General features: G+C 46.1%; 1 protein-coding gene across 2 annotated transcripts in view; it reads right to left on the bottom strand.

Moving 5' to 3' along the window:
* KCNQ5 (potassium voltage-gated channel subfamily Q member 5) overlaps positions 1-19852 on the bottom strand; it is a 1047762-nt gene extending 1027910 nt beyond the window's left edge. For both annotated transcript variants that reach the window (XM_069606244.1, XM_069606245.1), the window contains exon 1: positions 19766-19852. In XM_069606244.1, coding sequence (XP_069462345.1) covers positions 19766-19806 — 41 coding nt within the window. In that variant the 5' untranslated portion in view covers positions 19807-19852. The remainder of the gene's footprint in view (positions 1-19765) is intronic.
* Positions 19853-20346: the final 494 nt, after the last annotated feature.

Below are 20346 nucleotides of genomic sequence, written 5' to 3'. Positions count from 1 at the left end.
TTTTAAAGGTTACTCACATTTAATAAGACCAACCTTGCCCAAATGTACGGACAGGAGGGATGCATGTGCATATTGCTGAAAAAATGGGCGAGATTTGTAGAGTTCAATGAGTGAAAGATTTCTTTCAGTCATTTGAAGAATGCTATCAATAGTACAACAAATCTGGATAAATTTTATACAACCTCCAGAACCATCTTAACATGCTTCTATGTCATTATCCCGCCCATTGAGGGCGGTTCCAAAAGAATAACTGCCTTGGAGATGCCTCCATTGGGCAGGATTCTGATGCCATTGGGGGTTTCACTCCCCCCTCCCGAGGCTCCATGGCATGTGCCTTCACCCCCTCCCACTCCTTGTCATGTCCAGTCCTCCATCAAGGGGTGTTCAGACCCCTAAAGCCCCAGTACGCTGTCTCACTGCTCTGTCCTCCCCCATCACCACATCCTGGCAATCCCGACCCCTCTCCCCACCTATCCCACCCGCAGAAAACAAGTCCCTGCGTCCTGACCCGACAACTTTCACCCATTCTCCACATGCCCTCTCGCCTGCCACATCACGCACTTACCTACTCCCTGCGACACACCACTTCATGATTCCGGGCGCGGTAGGCAGTCTTGCTAGGTGGAGTTTCCTGGGCCGTCTCGTTTAGATCTGATCTGAAACTTGCACACTCTTAACAGGTTATGCTCCTGAATATAACATTCACTGTGTGTTTGGTTCTCCCAGGCCAGCAAAAAACAAGCATACGTAAAAAGAAAAGAATGATTCAACATCGAGCGCGACTGGATATCTGCGTCACGTTTGTGGAGATGACTTTGGGATCACTCCATGCGTGCAGTGAACGCCAGTACATTCGAGGTGGACACTGAGCCTCCTCATTCCTCACCACACACATGGTGATGTGCTCACATCAACAGAAAGGGCCAGAATCTCAGGCACGAGGGCAACTCTGTGGACCTATTATCATTATCATTCTCAAAGATGAGCCATTGAGCTAAAATACAAAGTCCCCTCAGATGGCAGACACCCTATAAAATCTACTAAAAGAAATTTTACATTTTAGCATCGATGAAATTATAAAGGTTACCCAGACTGAGAACACATTGAAATTCAGTAGGAAAAGGCTGTGTGATAGTATGATATAAGGGGCAATAAAGGATTACTTTTAAAGGTGTCAGTACATATAAAAAGGAGAATTATACTGTCAATCTTATCTGATGCAAAAGCAAAGACTAGCAGTGTGAACATGTCTATCACTCCGTTGACGTGAATATTTGTGTCATTATATTTTTAATTCCGAACCAGACAATGTATGACAAAGGTACACTTTCTGGATAAAGGGCACCTCTTGCTTGATATTCTATGCGAACAGAGCCTGTAGCTCACGGTCAAACGAAATAACCCATCTAATCTCTCTGGGACATTGAGTGCAGGACAAAAGAACAGGTAAGACAGTCAGAAAATGTCAGTTAGGTGACCTGAATATCAAATCCTTTCTGTTCAAGTCAAATCTGAATAGGGTCATTTTACACAAATATGTACACTCAAAAATATTGTGAGGCAAAACATACGAGGATAACTTAATTTAAGGAAATAATCTGCACGTACACACAGACACACACACACACACACAATTAAGGTGAAAGCTATGAAACATTGACTCTTGCAATGATTGTATTGCTAATAACGTTTGACTCGCTGGACATAGGTGACTGAAACCTGGCAAACAAATTGCCTGGCATTCCCCCAACCACACACAAATTGGAAATTTGTGGCAAATTAATGGAACATTTTAAACGTTTTTAAGCACGGTTTTTGGACCAATCCCATTCATTTTGAAATAGACGAAGAAGAGCACTCTTTAGACACACATACATCATCAACTGCTGGACAGATGTGCGGCAAATCAGAAACAACTTAGGCCCAAAATGTGACAGACGTGCCTTTTGGTGGTTTGGTGTAAATCACCGCAGTAGGTTTTCTAATTTGTCAAAGAAAGGGTTGCACCTAGTCCCAAAAAAACGTTTATATGTCTCCCATAGTGCATTGCAGCACTGAGGTTTTTCAGAAATGAAAATACGCATTTATTTTTCTCAATTCAAGCCGTGCCCAAGAGAATTCAGCAGGGAAAGGGGAAGTTTGACGTGAGGGCAGATGTTTGGAAGGTGAAAGAAGACTAAGGGCCAGATTAATGGAAAAGTGCACATTCATCCCGCAAAGACCGCGTGCCGAGAAAAACACTGCCCGAGCCTGCACGCAGAATTTATTCTGCGTGCTCCACGTATTAATGGAATTGTTTTCACAAAGTAACCGTATATGTAAGTCGTGGCCGGAGCAACCCGAACACACCCCCACGCAAAACAAAAACAGCCAGACCAGCTACCTTTGCATGTTCCCACGGGCACAAATACACGCACCTTTCAAACAGTGCGTGGGGTCCCCCGCAAGCAGGCCTGCAGCTCGGACACCCTGTTCAGGGACCCCTGTAACTGTTACCGGCACCACAACAACATGCGTACGATTCATTGTAACTCCGATATAACTCATAAAATCTGAGTGTGAAATCGACTAAACCGTTCCTGCACCCCGCTACACTGCAAACGCATAACCTAAAGTCAGATCGGAACCACAGCTGCGTACATGCACCCCTAAATCCGATACCCGACCTTACCTCTGCTTGGTGAATCCTTTGCAAAAATGTCTGAACGCCTGCTTTTGGGTGACGGATAGTATAAGGGCTTTGCGTGGCCATTTCCTCACCAAGAGGTTGTGCGCTCGGATCCAGGAATACGTATTGTTCCACGCAATAGTGGGTGTGCAACGGATTGCCTGTGGGCCATCCCTCGTAACACCCACTTTTTGCCTTGTTCTTCGCCATTTTCTGTGTTCCTCCCCCTACCCTGCCCTCTGCGCAAGCCACGCCCACGCTCTGCATGGTATCTCAAAAGACACTCGCCTCTTGCAGTGACGTGCCGATCCTGCGCTTAGTCCCTGCAAAGTACGGAAAAGAAAGTGCTGCTCAGTCCATTCCATGAATCAACAAACAGCATTTTGCATGCAGTTTGGCACACAAGGTCCCAGTTTTCTGCAAAGATTATTCCATGAATCAGGCCCTAAATTGTGAGTTTGACAATTTGGGGAGTGCAAGACAGGCCTTTTAGTCAGATTTTTTTTTATCCTTCTACTGGAATCTTACGGGATTACCCCAGGTGAATAGCGAGATTTATGTGGGATTGAAGTGTGCCATTGGAAGAAACCGGGGAAATTATATTAGGAGAGAGTTTGGGGACCCTTTGACAGGAGGGGCGGTAGGGGCTGATGGCGAAAACAAAAAAGGATGAGCGTTGCACAGTAGGAGTTGCTGTGGGGTGGGTAAGACAATTTTAAGAAGTTTCTTTGTTTTACCATTTTAATGGAAAGTTGTTGCGTTTCTGTGGGAATCATTCTCGTGGTAAGAGAATTCTGCATAATGGTTTACTTTGGGAGAAATCTCGCAGGAATAAACAAGGGGGAACCAATAAAAGGGGAAACAGTGTTTTACTCTAAAAGGTTGAAAGTGGCAAGTGTCCAAAGCAGAAGGCTCTAGCCAGTGGACCATGATTTGTTACCCTAACCGGTGCAAAGTGGCTGGCGGATTGGCCGTGGCCTATGGGTCATGGTTATTTACTACTATAGGACATATGGGTCATGGCTAGTGGGTCATGTTCTATCACCCTAAGTTGGTCAAAGTGGCAGGGGGCACGAGTGCAGGCCATGGACTTTGGGACATGGTTAACTACTACTAGAGGGGGCAGGGCGCAGGATATGGCCACAGATCATGTTCAGTGGGTCATGGACTTTCACCCTAATTGGTGCAAAGAGGCAGACCGGGGCTATGACTGAAGGCCATGGCCAGTGGATCATGACCTTTCACGCTAACCAATGCAAAGTGGCCAACCTCTCCTGCAAAAAAATAAAATAAAAAAACAACAAAAAAGGTTCATTTAGGAACCACCTTTCACAGTTAAAAAATAGAACAAAAGAAAAATCTTATAGACTCCATCTACTAGACATTTCCCAATAAAGTACATACACTCAATAAGATTTTCCAACATTTCCATTAGCATTTTGTGTTATGCTAATGGGAATAATGTGGTGTTCATCTCCCGTTCCAGGAACTGGAATGGGGGATAATGGCCCACCAACCCAAGTTATCGGCCAAAGCGAAGCGAGGGCGGATAACGAAGACTCCGGACTGTTATCCCCCGTTCCAGCCACTGCAATGAGAGATGAAGGCCATTAAAACCCTGGGTTGCCAAAGCGCTAACCCGGGGTGCTAAAAAAAGGATTTTTCTTCCTACACCGGGATGCGCGCAGCGTCCCACTGTCAGATGGAAAATCCTTTACCAAGATGGCCACCATGGAAAGGGAAGGCGGGGCTCCGTAAAGAGACCCTCTTCCCTTTCCATGGCAGCCTGCAGGCGGCGAAGAGAGAACCCTATGACCATATTACCACAAGCACTTTCTTTTTTCCCTGTCAAACCTATCCCAATTTCAAAAAACGTTACCACATACACGGTCCCTGGTGGACATGACCACTTTATCCCCATTGGTTGTCCCTCGTGGTCATGGCCAGTAGCCAAATTGACCTGGTCATGACCTTATGCCATGACCCCGATAATCTGGCCAATGCCCATGGCCACAGGCTATGCCTCAGTCACCAAACGTATATCACTATTTTTTGTACCTACATTATGACACTTGTCAAAAAATAAAACACAGACACATTTGCAAAACCATGCTTTCAGGACCTTGCCAATGCTCCTTACACAAGTTTGCTGGAAATCTGCCCATGTTTTATTTTTTCAAAAGTGCCAAATTTTACATACATACAATAGTCATATAACTATAATAGCCCGACTTGACAAAATCCATTCAGATTTTGCACAAACATTCAAGGTTCAGTCTCTAATCTTTCTGAAAATGTTGTCCACAGTCATCAAACAGCAACAAAGTTATAAGCCATCTAAACATGTTGAGACCCCTCTTCAATTTAGCCCCCTCTTGACAAAATCCCACCAAACTTTGCAAAAACATGTATATCTAGATCTATAATCATTTTTCAGACTTGTGTGGAGATTTGTCAAACAGCACCACATTTATAAGCCTTTACAATATTTTGAGCCCCCTTCTCTAATTTTGCCTCCTCTTGACCAAATCACACCAAACTTTGCAAAAACATATTTGTCTAGATCTATAATCATTTTACAGAATTGTGTGCAGATTTGTCAAATGGCACCACATTTATAACCCTTCACAGTATTTTGGGAGCCCCCCTCTACTTTTGTTCCCTCTTGACAAAACAGCACCACACTTTTCAAAACCATTCAGAACTAGGTCTAGAATGTAATTCTGAAATTTCACGCAGTTTCATTGAGTGGCGCCAAAGTTATAAGCCATCCAAAAACTGCATTTCACCAACCCTGTAATGCACAAACCAGGATAGATGCCCCTGAACATCTAATATGGTTGCAGGCATCACAGGACTGCTGCGAACTGTTCGCGTACTTTGGAGAAGAAAAAAGCCAGTTTTTTGGCTTTTTAAGGCCATATCCCATTCTATCCCATTCTCATCACCCCTCACCTCCACAGACACTGGGCCTCATTATAAGTCAGCGGGTCTGGAAAGAACAGTGGTGGCAAATCCGCCCCCACCGTTCTTTCCGGACCGGCTGACCTCGAGTTCTGCAGGCAGGAGGTGTCACTCCTCCAGGTCTGACCTGGCGGGTTTAACACCACCCGCCTGTAGGCGGACGTGGAAACACTGGCACCATTACAGCATGGTGCCGGTGTTTCCACTTCCCCATTCCCATTAAGTCCTATGGGACTCCATGGGAATGGAGATTTACCGAATTCCGCCTCCGGAATTACCAGGTCACCAGGGTTGTAATGCCCCGGCGATTCCGGGAATCACAGAGGCGGAATGGTAATACGAGTCCGGAGGTAACCTGCCGGTTTCTCCAGCTCGGTTACTGCCGGACTCATAATGAGGCCCACTGTTTTATTAGTTTACAAGTGCAATGTTGTGTTTTTGAATATGTTTTTACTGCGATGTTCGCGGACACCAGCGGATGTCCGCGAATCCAACATGGCATGGCGGCGGTTGCAAAAATCTGATGCACCTCACGTTTTTTATTGACCAATCAGTGGGCGCGTCTGATGTCCATGGACCTCATGTCGCCTTCTAGACCAATCGGAAACCCATTGGCGGACAGAACAGGGAAGTGAGTTTGCAACCGAACCCAGATATCATTATTTATTTTTACTTACTTTTTGCTGGATGGATTTACACCAAATTTACAAAAGCATGCTTTCAGGATCATGCCGCACTCCTGCCGCAAATTTGGTGAAAATCCGTCTGGCGGTTTGGGCTGTAGGCGTGAGCAAACTTCCTTTTCTGTTGCGTCTATCGGAAAAACCACACGTTTTGGGACCCCCCCTATATCTTTGTCCCGACTTTGACGAATCCTCACCAAACTTTGCAGGATCAATCTACTTGTTATGCAAGGTTTTGTGAGGATTGGTCCAGGGTGGTACAGTTAAAAGCCTCCCAAAAAGTGCTCTTCCTATGGGTGAGCCACTTAACCATAACCACAGGGCCGCTACCACAGGCCCTGCAATGTTACTCTTACAGGCACCTACCTTCTGCTACTGATTTTGAATCATTACGATTTTGGCGGTACAGAAGAAAACTCTCTTACCACTGCATTACTGCCACAATACCTCACCACCGAATTACAGATTTGGCAGTGAGTTGGAAGAAAAACCTCCAGCAAAATGCTGTAGGTGCCACCTTAGTGCCAAAATGCTCCCATTTTGGCAGTATTACTGATGGTGTTAATACTGCCAGTGGTAATACCAGCAAAATACCCATGGAGTATGGACTCCATCAATGGGGACTAACACTGCCAAACCGCCACTTGTAATCCGGCAGTAATACCGCCATTCAAAATGGCGGTAACAGTGGTACCGTTTGATGTTATCTTGGCAGATGTACAGCCGACATACCACCACACATGTAATGAGGCCCTCCACACATTTCACGTCACTCATTTTCTCTCCACATCCAGAACACTGTTTCCACTCTCTAGATAAATAGTCCACTCTCACCACACCCAGTACACATTCTTAAAACACACTCAACTCTGCCACAAACAGCAAAAGGCATGGACCAAAAAGATACCACTTCCCACACAAATTCACACTCACGAATCCGGCAGCAGATACACTGCATTCCATGTACACAAGTTCCACTCCAAATAACGCACACACACGCACATACACACACCACACGCACACACATACACACACACACACTTCTCTAACTTAACTTGAGTTACACTCAATCCGTTTGATGAACTTTGCACTTACTTGAACAACATACTATAATCATGCTGCACTTAAATATAATTTTAATAAATCCACACCAAGTCCACTAACTGAACTCCAAAAAGACATGTCATCTCTGTTACTCTTCTCTCCCTCAACGTCACAATTCACACTGATAAACTATGCACAAGAAAAAAGGAGACGGTGCCTTGGAAACTGCTAATGTAATGCCACATGCAAAATGTATGGCCAAAAGGATGAAGACAGGGATCAGATCTAGCCATGACAAAGTTTCATAAACAATGGAGAGAGATGGCGAGAGGTAGGAGAGCCAGAAAAGGCTCATGGGAGAAAGCCAATCAAGAAAGAGAACACTTTTGGGAGGACATTCCACATTTCCTGCTATAATGGAGGACAATCTTATAATGGAGATGGATGGCAATGGTTTTAGAGCTCTCAAGCTCTCTTTTTGCTCAGCGCCATTGATCTGCCACTCTCCATGGAGCCTCCATGATTTGAGATTATTGACATTGCTCTGTAACGGATCACAGATGACCTGCCAGGTAGATCACAGACACTGGAAATGCCACCTTTGTGTCATTCTCCCAATGCCAAAGATCTGTGATGGACACCTGGTGTCCACCCTGCAATAGTTTTTTTAAAAACAATATGGTCACTCTGGGAACATTTTATAATTTCTTCTGCACCGGCGTTTACACTATGTTGTCGGTTGATGACCCCCTACCTATAGTTGTAGACCCCTGCTGGACCTTTTCCTGCCACATAGGAAACATGGTCAGTTATCTAATGTTAGGGTGAGTTCTAAAGTCCACCAGCCTTGGGAATATGCTGAGTTGCTATCTTGGTCCTGTCCTTTCTTTGTGTTATCTGTTTTTCATGGCGAGAAGTCATTTAGTGCCGTACACTGCCCTCGACCAATGCACTTAGTGTATCATCTAAAACACCAGTTAATGTGGTTGATAAGTATGACATGTTGGGTACCAGTCGTGGTCTGCAAGCAGCCGCCCTCCTCTCCAATGTGGAAGGATTCAGTCTTTAAACCACAGCAGCCCAATCAATCTGACAATAAAAATATAAAGCACATATCATCTATCATACGGCTAATTGAAAGACAAGCATTAGAGTTTTTAAAACATCTGGATTGTCTCCTGGTTGCAATGCTGATTTAATATGAGTGACAGAGCATATAGTTGCCAAGGTTACAATCACCACCATTTCTTTTGCATTTCAAATTAGAAAGATTTCCTTCAAGGCCCATTTTTACCACATCTAGGACAAATTATGATTATCGTTTGACTACAAAGTCAATCTGATGCCTAGAGATACCATAGGGTGAAGTGTATGGCATAGGTGCTATATTGGTTCCCACACCCATCAAGATGGTGAAAAAGCCACTCACCAAAATATGCCACTCACCAAAATATCCCAAGAAGACACCTAGTGCAGCAGTCACAAAACACCAGCATCGACTGTGACCTCTCCTTCAAAAAACACATTGCTTAAAAGACCTTGATGGGGGCAACTCGCAAGAGTCCCAGATGCCACCTTGGCCCTTATGAAAACCTCACAGCACACTGAAGCACACCTCTCATCACAGATCTAAGAAAATGCAACCACTTTTCTCCCATCCTCAAGGAGCCATTTTCAGAGGACAGTGCACCACCAGAAGGCATACCTTCACCAGACCAACAACAAAGAACTTTATCAGGAATCAGCCTTTTCCTGCTATGCAATCTGTCTCTGGAACAAGTTACCATTCATGCAGATAAGACTGGCCCCCTCCATCCTACACTGGAGGCACCTGAAGACCCTACTCTTCAAAGAACATTTCATGAATTGTTGATTCCTCCACACAACCATACGTCTCCCCTTTTGGAGCGTTCCAATGTCCTCTGCTTCCCTAATCCCAGATGCTCTGCTTCTTCCGCACTGTACTTGTAACCACATGTGTGAGTCCCTTATGCATAGAGGTTTGTTGTTTCCATGCTAGGTTTATGCTTTATCTATATACATATATAAAAGTCAAAGGTTGTGTGTGGGTTTATGGCGCAAAGCAGTGTTCCTTATACAATTCCACACTGTTTCACCAATCTGCACCACATGTTGCACAGTTACCTGTTAGGACCCTCTGGACATTATCGGCTACATGACATTTGGCCACCCCATCGCTTTCCCCAGATTTTAGCAAAAGGCCAATTTGTTGTGGGTGTGTGGCTTAGCTAAAATTCCACACTGTTTCAACAATCTGCACCAAATTTTGCATTAATACCTGTTAGGATGCTACAGACATTACTAGCTACATGACATTTGGACACCCCACCCAATTACCTTGCTTTCAGCAAAAGTTAACATTTGTTTGTGGGTCTGTGGGTATGTGGCCTGCCAATGAAGCCGTAGACCATGTTCACCGGGAAGGGAAACAAAAAATGTATGGGACGCGATTGGATCTGAGAGGCAAAGGCTAAGCCAGGTAGCATTCCAGAAGTTTCCAAATGTCTGCCGCATCAGGTGAAAGGACTTTTCCAGAGAATTTTTGCGAGATGGTGTCTGCCGACAAAGCTGTAAGCCATGTTCACCAGGAAGGGAAACAAAAAATATTGTTTCTAAACAAGCTTTGCAATGCTATAATATATGTTCACCGGGAAGGAAAACAAAAATGTTTGCTGCATCAGGTGAAGTAAATTTTCCAGAGGAATTTTGCAAGATGGTGCCTGCCGATGAAGCCGTAAACCATGTTCACAGGGAAGGGAAAGAATAAATGTTGTTTCTCAACTGGTCCCGACACGAGGAACAAAACTTGAGGACCCTTTGGGACCTCATAAACCATGTTTCAAGCCCCTTGGATGCATGATTTCTGAGATTTTTGTACCGCAATGGACCACAACGAACTGCACAATGCCAGGGTAAGTCAGAACAGCGACCTACAGGATCATTCATTTTCAACAATTAATGAGAGTGTTATGTCTGTCTACAGAACACGTTCAGAGAACGGGTACTTTTTCTAGTAATTTATCAATTCCATACATTCTCGTTAGTGCTAGAGGAACACCCCAGACATCACCCCCTTGCAATGGGTCCGAAAGTGCTAGTTTTAAGACCAACATGTCCTCACCCTGCTGTCAGAGAACCAGGCAGCTGATTCATATTTCATTGGTATGAATCTATTGCTGCCAACTGAAGGAAGTACCAGTCTCCCATGCCAGTGCCCCTGAAAATAGACACTGAGGGTCTAAATCTCGGCTCCCACTGGCTCATTGAGCATTGCTAGCAAGTCACACACACAGTAGCAGCCCTGCATGTAAATAGCCCTGCAATGCTAGATATTTAAGGAACAAAGGGATATCCAGAAACATAAAATACATGAGAAAACGAATAATCAAACCCTCAGGGTTTTCAGTCTACACATTAAGATGAGATCAATGACAATGTGCATGAATGTACTAATTCGTTCATTGACTCCTCGAAGTCTGTAGCTTTGCTTGCTTTTTATTCCAGATTTCGTTTCTCTATGCATTTATTATCTTGCAAAGAAGTGTGAAATACCTGTCAGTTCCAATTTCTGCAAAATCACCACAGCGGCGGGTGCAAGAAAGGACACAAGGCTAATTAGGAAACATAAAACAGAAAGAATAATAGGGAGGGAGATGACAGAGAGTAATGTCCTGCAGAAATAAGATTGCAAGGACTCATGCGCAAGATGCAGAAGAACTGATTTCCTCACAGAGTTCAAGCGGTTCTAGTACTGGGTAGTGAGGAGAAATCAGCACATCCGGTACGAGGCTGTTACATCGCCAATAGATTTTAGGATGAGTTTTTGGCAGAACATTTTTCAAGGAAATCAAATCATTGAAAAATATAGGGGGTAAGGGGACATAAGGGGTACAGGGAATAGGGAGTAAATATAGGGGATGTGGACTTGAGGGGAACCCCCAAATATAAACTTGGGAGGGGTAAAGAATCACGAAAAGGCGATTTTTGAGACAAGAAGCTGTCACATGAGAAAAGGATGAAGGAAGTTCCCAACTCAAGAGAATTATTTAAAATCTTACCTAAATTGGAGGATCCCTGCCCACTTTCCTCACTAATTAATAAAAAAAGAACAATGGGGTCAGCTCATCCAAGACTCCCTGCGTAGTAAAGTGGAAGGCATTAAGGTGGTCATCACAGTCAAATTATCCTCCTTGCCCAAAACGCAGCATAGCAGGAGCGCAAAAATGCGCATGGTGCATAATCCAACTTTTGTCTTTTCAGAAGTAACAGAAACAACGATCCGAGACACACTAAGCACACTCAAACCAACCAACTGTAAGGGCGATCCCTGCCCGGCAGCTATTGTTAAAGCTTGTGCCAGTTCACTTGCTCCTTTGATCACCAAGTTTGTTAACTGTTCCTTTAGAGAAAGCACAGTCCCTGCATCCATTAAACAAGCTTGGATCGCCCCTCTTTTGAAGAAGCCATCCCTGGACACATCAGTGTCTGGTAACTACTGCCCCATAATTAGCACGGCTTTCCCGCTTAAAATTATAGATACAATCGCTCACCAACACATCCAGGATTACTTCAGACAATACAACATATTTGGTCCCAAACAGTCTGGTTTCAAAAGCTACCAGAGCATTGAGTATACCTAAATAGATCTAAAAACGAACATCATGCAGACTATGGATGATGGAAAATCTTCTCTCTTGATGTTTCGGGACATTACTGTTACTATTGACTTGGTCAATCACACCACTCTAGTCTCTGGGCTCCAGGAAACTGCCTCTTTCTCCAAAGAAGCTGCTGGCTGGGTCTTGTCATTCCTCTCTGATCAGACGGCCACAGTGTATAGTGAGAAGGCAACTGCAGAGGGCTTTATACTCCCCTGTGGGGTGCCAAGGGCTCTTGTATGCCACCAACATTGTTTAGCATTTTCACCCTGCCCCCTGTTCGAGATGCTGGATTCAGAAGGAATAACATACGCAAATTGTGCGGAGAAAACCGGCAACGCGCAGCAGACTCCTTAACCAATAATACCACCTATGATCTCATTTATAGATGGATGGATGATGTTCAATGGGCTTGCACTGAACAATGCAAAAACTGGGAGTATCGTTTTAGGCACTAGCCAAAGGCTGCGTAGACTAGACTCTGAGTTCCAGTCCTTTAAGGTGGCAGACTGTACTTTAAAATCCTTTTCAAAAGTCAAGACCCTGGGTGTCATCTTGGATCCGGAACTGAGCATGAAAGCCCATGTTGGCCACCTAGTCTCTTGCTCGACATATTACCTGTGGCTTCTACCATTGATTCGTCCCTTCCTTAGCGAGAAAAGTTGTGCCACAGTGGCTCGTGCCATTATTGGTTCTCTCTTGGATTACTCTTCTAGCCTTCTGCAAGGGGTTGGGCAGGGCAAACTGAACCGTCTTCAGGTGGTCCAGAATAACGCTGTTCACGTTGTCTGTCACATGCATAAAACAGACCACATCTCGGTGGCCAGAAAAGCACTTCACTGGTTACCTATAAGGAAAAGAATTTCATTTAGCACTTTATTCCTTACGCATGCCTGTCTTTATGCTAAGCATCCAATCTATCTCTCCTCGCTGCTGAACTGGCTCCCAGCTAGACAAGTTTTGAGATCCAATGACGCCAGTCTGTTGCTAACCCCTAAAGCCAAACTCTACCTGGTTCTAAAAGGGTTTTTTCCGCTGGCAGCTCCTCACCTTTGGAATGCCTTACCATAGGACCTAAGGTCTTGTGCCTCTTTAGGGATGTTTAAATGTCAACTAAAAACATTTCTGTTTGAATGAATCTTGCCTACTCCCAAATTCAGACTGATCCTCTGCTTGATCTCCTGTGTCTGATTCTTGCTTTTTGTTATATGTGTGTGTCTGTCCGTACTGCTATGCCCATGGAGCCTTGTCCCAGCATGTTATAAATAAAATAAATACATGTCAATGAGTTTGGGTACTAGAGAGTGAAAGCAGTTTATTTGTCTAGAATGGACTAAGAGTACAGTTGTGATGTGTTGTCGAGTGAGAGAACAGCCCCTGTGTGGTGGAGATTGAGAGCAGCACCTTTACATTTAACAAGCAAGACCATAGAGAGTGTGCGATGTAGCGGAACCGAAGAACCTCCAACTGCTGTGAAATGGGAGCACATCCTCTGTGTACTGGCAACTCAGAGCTCTGGGTCTCTCCAGACAGAGCACAGCTTTTTTCGTGTTGCAAAGTAAGATGTGCTGCAGAGTGAGACTCGAGAACAGCCTGTGCATATTGTAGAGAAAGAGTACAGACTCCAATTGTTGTAGAGTGAGAGCACAGCCTCAGCGTTTCGTATAAGGTGAGTGCTGTGTTGTAATAGACACTGGAACCCTCAGGTACGGCAGCCAGTACACAGGAGCTACTTCCTGTCCTTGTGGATGGATGTAGGGAAGGCATGGTATCACAAGTATTGACAATGACACAATGGATATAGTTTGTAAAACCTTTATTCATAATGTTGGGGTTGGAGAAACTCCTATTCTGCCCTATAACCAAGATGGGAGTAGTCTCGACCATCAAACGATAGACAAAACAGTCCTAGTGGAATCTGTCAAATCAAAATGGCTTATACTAACAAAAACCTAATGCCTGCCCTGTCTCTTGTACAAAAAGTGAAAAAAAGAGAAAATGTATGCAAAAGGAAAAGTCGGTGTTCAAATGATAATGTGGCTGAACCAGCTCTCCTCCCCACGTTAGGCCTCACGAGGTAAGGCAATCCTTATAGGCAGGATGACACTCTCTGGCTCAGCTTCCAACAAAGTACACAGTTCTTAACCATGGATCAAACCCCGTCTGGCCTTCCACGTTTAAAATTCCTTTCTCTGGCTTTCAAAATAATGTTTCAAACAAAATGTTCACAAAGGTCCCCCTCTGCCGGGCTCAGACCTTTCACCACACAGTTCTCGTAGGTCCCACTCTGCCACGTTCAGACCTCTCATGATACAGTTCACACAAAGTTGCAAGGGGGCTCCCTTCCCAAGCTTAATATATATCGGGTCTCCCTCAATTGGTCTCAGACCACTTTCGGATGTCAAAGTCTTTCGAATGTGCGTGGCTTTCTTTATAGACCACTGCAGGACCGCTTTGAGTCAACATTCACTATTTACTTTCACTCTTGCTGTTTGTTCGCCCTTTAGCTTCAAACAATGCACCTTTCATGGAGACTTTTGAATGGGCTACTTCCTTTCACCGGACCACTCTGTTATTTAGTATCGCTTATCTTGCAGCAGTATTTGACTTTGAAGTTCATTCATGGGTCTGCCTTTCTTCGTGTTTCATCCACAGATGTGCAGCCTTCACTTGTGATATGACGTTGCTACTTCATTCACTTTACCACACACCGGTCTCTCAGGTCACTGCCAACTCACCGGCTGTGTGAGCTTCTTTCTTGTTTGCCGCTTTCCGATTTTGGAATCAAGGTTAGTATCACAGGCTTGACCTCGCCTCCCCAACTCTGCTGCTCACCCCGGAGGGTCACTGGCATCCTTGAAACACAATGCAATATTCACTTGTGGGATCTGGCCTTCTTCACGTGTCTTTCGCGACCTGCGGGAGGCAACAACCTTTAATTATTATTAATAGGGAAGCCTAGGGGTTTTCAGCCCGCTACACTCGTCCCTTCGTCTGTTTCTCTGCTCCAGTAGGTGTGCCTCCATCCCAGAGGTTCTGCTCGTTCTCGTGATACACCTTGCTCAGAGTGTGTCTTTAGGTGCTGCCTTTTATTCATGTGGGGAGAGCTAATTGGTATCAGGTGTATGCACTTAGGGTAAATACCCTGACTTTCCTGACCTGATTAACGAGGCATGTCCAGTACAATGTGAGAGAGTTAGTCTGGTTACTCTCAGTCATCCTCTTCCTCGGCCCAGTGTGTAAAAAGGGAGGTGAGGGGTTGGGACTTTGGAAAATCCTAAAAAATAGGATGGGGTAAATGAACAAAAAAGGGGGTAATACTGTGTCTCACCATCGGATATCTCACCCGCACTCCCCGAAGACCGCTCACACAGGTGATAATTCCATACTGGTCCACCCAAAGTAACTGGATCCAAAAGCAATGACCATGTCATGGCCACCTGGATGACAAGTGCCGAGGACTAGCAGGTGAGCTATTCTTTGGTTTCTTACAATGGACCAGAAGTAAACGAGATGTTAGGGTGCTTTAGAGTTGGTCAATGTAGGGTCTGCATCATGGGACATCGTTTTCCCCTGAAATAGAGGAACAGTTGTGCTAGTTAGGATGCAGTTCTAGTAAATGAGTTCTTGTATGTGCATAGCTCCTCTGTTGTTCCTCTGTCCTATCTCAAAGTTATATTCTCTTGTGGTGGGGCACTTTAAAAGATCATAGATTTTGTGATCTCCAAACATTAAATATCCTATTTTAATTCCAAGACTATAGAATAAATATTCCAACATCGCCCCCTGTATTTTACATACATGCCCAAAGTAGAACCAACCATACACTACATTTTAGACTAGAAGTATCCAGAGAACAAGAAAGTTATATGTGAAGCCAATGTACTTTTTTCTAGGATGCCATTAGGTGTTGGTGGTGTTAGAGGAACTGAACTGAAATGCACATCGTAAAACATTTCTCTAACGACAGCACTTGTGGTGCTAGAGAAAACCAAGGAAGTGACAGACTTCATCCTTGCACCAACCCCTGACCTTTGTCAGTAATTTGAATGTGCTCAGCGACTTGCAGCGTCTGTTTCCTAACATGGAGCACCATTTAAGAGTGCTGTAAAGAAAGACCCTGCTAGGCATTGGTTTCCTCATGGATAATGATTGGCAGAATGCCATGGCGTCCCCAAACGGCTGCAAGTCTTGGGAGCGATCAGCTGACCACCAACATTGTTGCTTTCACTTACACCAGTGGTATTGAAACTGTGGGGCACACCCCCACAGGGGAATGCGTGTGCGTCCCTGGGGGGCTGTGAGAGCTCAGCATAAATTGTGTTCGCTTGGAAGAAATGGGAAGGGGCGGCTCACATGGTCGGGCTGAAGCATGAATCTGCCTCAGGCACCAATGAAAAAGCGGCCCGCAGTTGTAAATGGATATTCATTCCTTTAGCCACAAACTGTTTCAATAGAACCCAAGGGGGTGCTTTGTGCTAAAATGTAAGTAAATTGTGATATTTAAAAAATATTTATTCAGCAACAATGGTCAAAATTACTAACTGCATAGTGAAGTAACTCATCAAACTGGTCCACATTGGCCAAAAAGGTGGCCCATTTTGACTGGCTCACACTAGCATTTTTGGTACAGGCATTGCCCTTTTGCCCTATCGGCCTGTCCGAGGCTGGCGGCTCATCCATAATGGCGAGGGAGCACCCACCCAGGGGCCCCCTCACCCATTATGGAGGAGCTAAGGAGCTAGCCCAGTGAAACAGTGAGCACTCCCTCCGCTGCTTTTTCCAGCTGAGGGAGTGCTCATGGGCTGGCTGAACTGTCAAAGGGAAACACTATTTCCCTTTGACAGTTCAGTTCAGTTCCCCAGCCGCACATGCTCACTGAGCCATGCAAGGCTGGGGCGTTTTGCTTCGTCAGCATTGCATAGCTCATTGGAAATGCTGGCTGGCTCACTGCATGTCTGTATGAGCGAGGGGGAGCTCCTGTGCCTCCTCGCACATACGGACAGAGCAGCCTTGAGCAGGGCGTTTCAGCACCCACATGCAGACCAATGCAGAAGGTACATTTATTTTCATTTTATTTTTATTTAAACAAGTGTATGGATGCATGTATGCTTGTGTTATGAGTGAGTGTATGGTGCTGGATGCTCATGTGAATGATAGAGTGATTGCTGTATGAATGTGTGTGTGTGTGTGTGTGTGTGTCTGTGTGTGTGTGTGTGTGTGTGTGTTAATTTGTTTTTTTGGTGGATAGAGGGAGGAAGGAGGGTTGTACAACAAAGGAAGTTTAAAAATACCTAAATGCCTTTGTTGCACAATACCCCTAGTCACCTGCCAAAATTAGCTCTCCTCTGAGGCGCTGTGGGGCCCAGGGCACAGGGATGGTATTTCTTTACTGGATTTCTATCATAGATGTCCAGTCAAAAAAACCATGCTTTCCCCCTTGGCACTCCAGCCCCTTGCATACACACATAATCCTGTTCATTGTGTTAGGCCCAGTGGGGCCCAGGGGACAGGGATGGTATCTTTTTACTGGACATCTATCATAGATGACCAGTAAAAAAATGTCATGCCTGCCCCCTGGTCCCCCCAGCACCAATTGCAAACTGTTTGGCTATTTACCCATTTTTTTTAAAGTACGCTCTACAATGCAACATTTTAGCCCATTATTTTTTTTTTTAAATTCACGGGGTACTACCTCCTGTACCCCCGTTGATTGGTTCGGGCTCACTCAATGCGCTCGATCGCTATGGCATTTTTGGGGGAAATAGTTATGCCCCTCCACTTAAAAAATTCACTAGCCGCCACTGGCCCTCGGACTGTGTTGGGAACGGGATGGGGGGAGCCCAGGGACTGTGATGGGAGCAGGATGAGGGAGCCCAGCGACTGATGGGAGCAGGTGACGGCACGCAATGCATACTGTCCATTTGGCATTACCGGTGTTACCGGTATTACCGGTGCCGGTAATTCCGGCAATCCCCTCCATGGAGTCCAATGGGACTCTATGGAATAGGGAATTACCACTGTTGCTGGCACATAGAATATCCTGGTAATACCAGGATATCAGGTGCTGGTAACGGTAGGGGCAGTTTGCCAGGATCCTGCCAGAATTACCGACGGAATACCAACAAACTTGTAATAAGGAGTTGTATGTCTCAACCATCCTTTGTGATGTGTGAAGAGGTTGCATCTCCTTCTCTGTAACATGTATCCCAACCAGCAAAAATGGCTACAAACTTGCTTTGGATCTACACTGCTGCCCTAAAAATGACGTGCATAACCAAAACTGAAATCGCTGGCCTTCCCTGAATTATGCTCTGTGATATGATATGATATGATAGTTTATTTATATAGCGCCTATACACAATGTGTTTCAAAGCGCTTCAAGGAGGGAAGGGAACAAAGGAAAATACAGTTACATTCAGCAAAAGTCCTTGAAACAGTACAGAATGTAAAAATAACTATCATAATAGGCCTGTCGACATTTCTGATAGTGCAAGTGCATAGAACAAGTAAGGCAAGAGGTAATGGATAGGAGGAGAACAAAGCAAGCAGTAACATTACTATGTCTGACGACAATTTACGCAGTGCAGGTGGTAACAAGAGGAGGGGTGGGAGGGGGGGGCAAGGGTACGGAGGGGAAAGGAGAACAAGGCACGATACTGAACAAAAGTGTCGGTGACAAATTTGAAAGTAGGGGAGGGGGGAGGAAAAGAACAAGGGGGGGAGGGGGGACGGACAAGCTGCTATCGAGAGTCAAGGAACAAAAGATAGGAGTAAGTGCTAGGAGGGGGAAGTCTGAGAGGATGGATGTGAGGAGGAGGGAAGGAGGCAGGAAGGGGGGTGGAACTCAAAGCAAGAGACTCAGAGGGGCAGGGGGGCAACACAGGCACTCACGGAGGGGCAGGGGGGCAACACAGGCACTCACGGAGGGGCAGGGGGGCAACACAGGCACTCACGGAGGGGCAGGGGGGCACACAGGCACTCACGGAGGGGCAGGGGGGCACACAGGCACTCACGGAGGGGCAGGGGGGCACACAGGCACTCACGGAGGGGCAGGGGGGCACACAGGCACTCACGGAGGGGCAGGGGGGCACACAGGCACTCACGGAGGGGCAGGGGGGCAACACAGGCACTCACGGAGGGGCAGGGGGGCACACAGGCACTCACGGAGGGGCAGGGGGGCACACAGGCACTCACGGAGGGGCAGGGGGGCAACACAGGCACTGACGGAGGGGCAGGGGGGCACACAGGCACTCACGGAGGGGCAGGGGGGCACACAGGCACTCACGGAGGGGCAGGGGGGCAACACAGGCACTCACGGAGGGGCAGGGGGGCACACAGGCACTCACGGAGGGGCCTGCGATCCGGCGTACCGCGGTGGACAGGGCCTTAGGAGTGGGCCTTGTGAGGAGGGCCGGCCAAGCCTGCCGGCCTCCCCATTGGCCCAGATGATCAGGGCAGCAACCAATCCCACATCCCCAGCAGCACCATGCCTAGCACTCCGGTGCAGGCACTGAAGACAGCCATCTTGGAATGGCAGAATCCAACAAAGGAACAAGTATGGCAATCGACTACACATGAAAGACGGAGCATTATGTAGGCCCCCAATGCATTTAAATACATACTGGTGCAAAGAGCCAATGCAGGCTGAGTCCAAAACACAATTTAGGTCCAGTTTCAGGCATCGCCGCTCGCCGCTTGTTTAAGCCCAAAAGTGTGGGGCTTACCTTAGATTAGTGTCCGCACTGCGAGTGCAAGTGAAAGTCATGGCAGGAGAAGGTGAGAAGAGCTGCAACCGCTCCGGCGGCCCAGCAGTGAAGGGAAAGCAGAGGGAGAGTGCAGGATGGAGGGGGCCAGGAGTGGGCCTTGTGAGGAGGGCCGGCCAAGCCTGCCGGCCTCCCCATTGGCCCAGATGATCAGGGCAGCAACCAATCCCACATCCCCAGCAGCACCATGCCTAGCACTCCGGTGCAGGCACTGAAGACAGCCATCTTGGAATGGCAGAATCCAACAAAGGAACAAGTATGGCAATCGACTACACATGAAAAACGGAGCATTATGTAGGCCCCCAATGCATTTAAATACATACTGGTGCAAAGAGCCAATGCAGGCTGAGTCCAAAACACAATTTAGGTCCAGTTTCAGGCGTCGCCGCTCGCCGCTTGTTTAAGCCCAAAAGTGTGGGGCTTACCTTAGATTAGTGTCCGCACTGCGAGTGCAAGTGAAAGTCATGGCAGGAGAAGGTGTGTTTTTTTAAACTTTATGGTCATGTATACACATGCCTTGTAAAATGCAATATGTATCTCTC

The sequence above is a fragment of the Ambystoma mexicanum genome, chromosome 4p (assembly GCF_040938575.1).
Source record: "Ambystoma mexicanum isolate Mex_15411 chromosome 4p, UKY_AmexF1_1, whole genome shotgun sequence".
Lineage (NCBI taxonomy): Eukaryota > Metazoa > Chordata > Amphibia > Caudata > Ambystomatidae > Ambystoma > Ambystoma mexicanum.
The sequence above is the reverse complement of the archived record's forward strand: the minus strand, read 5'-3'. Positions and strand labels throughout refer to the sequence as shown.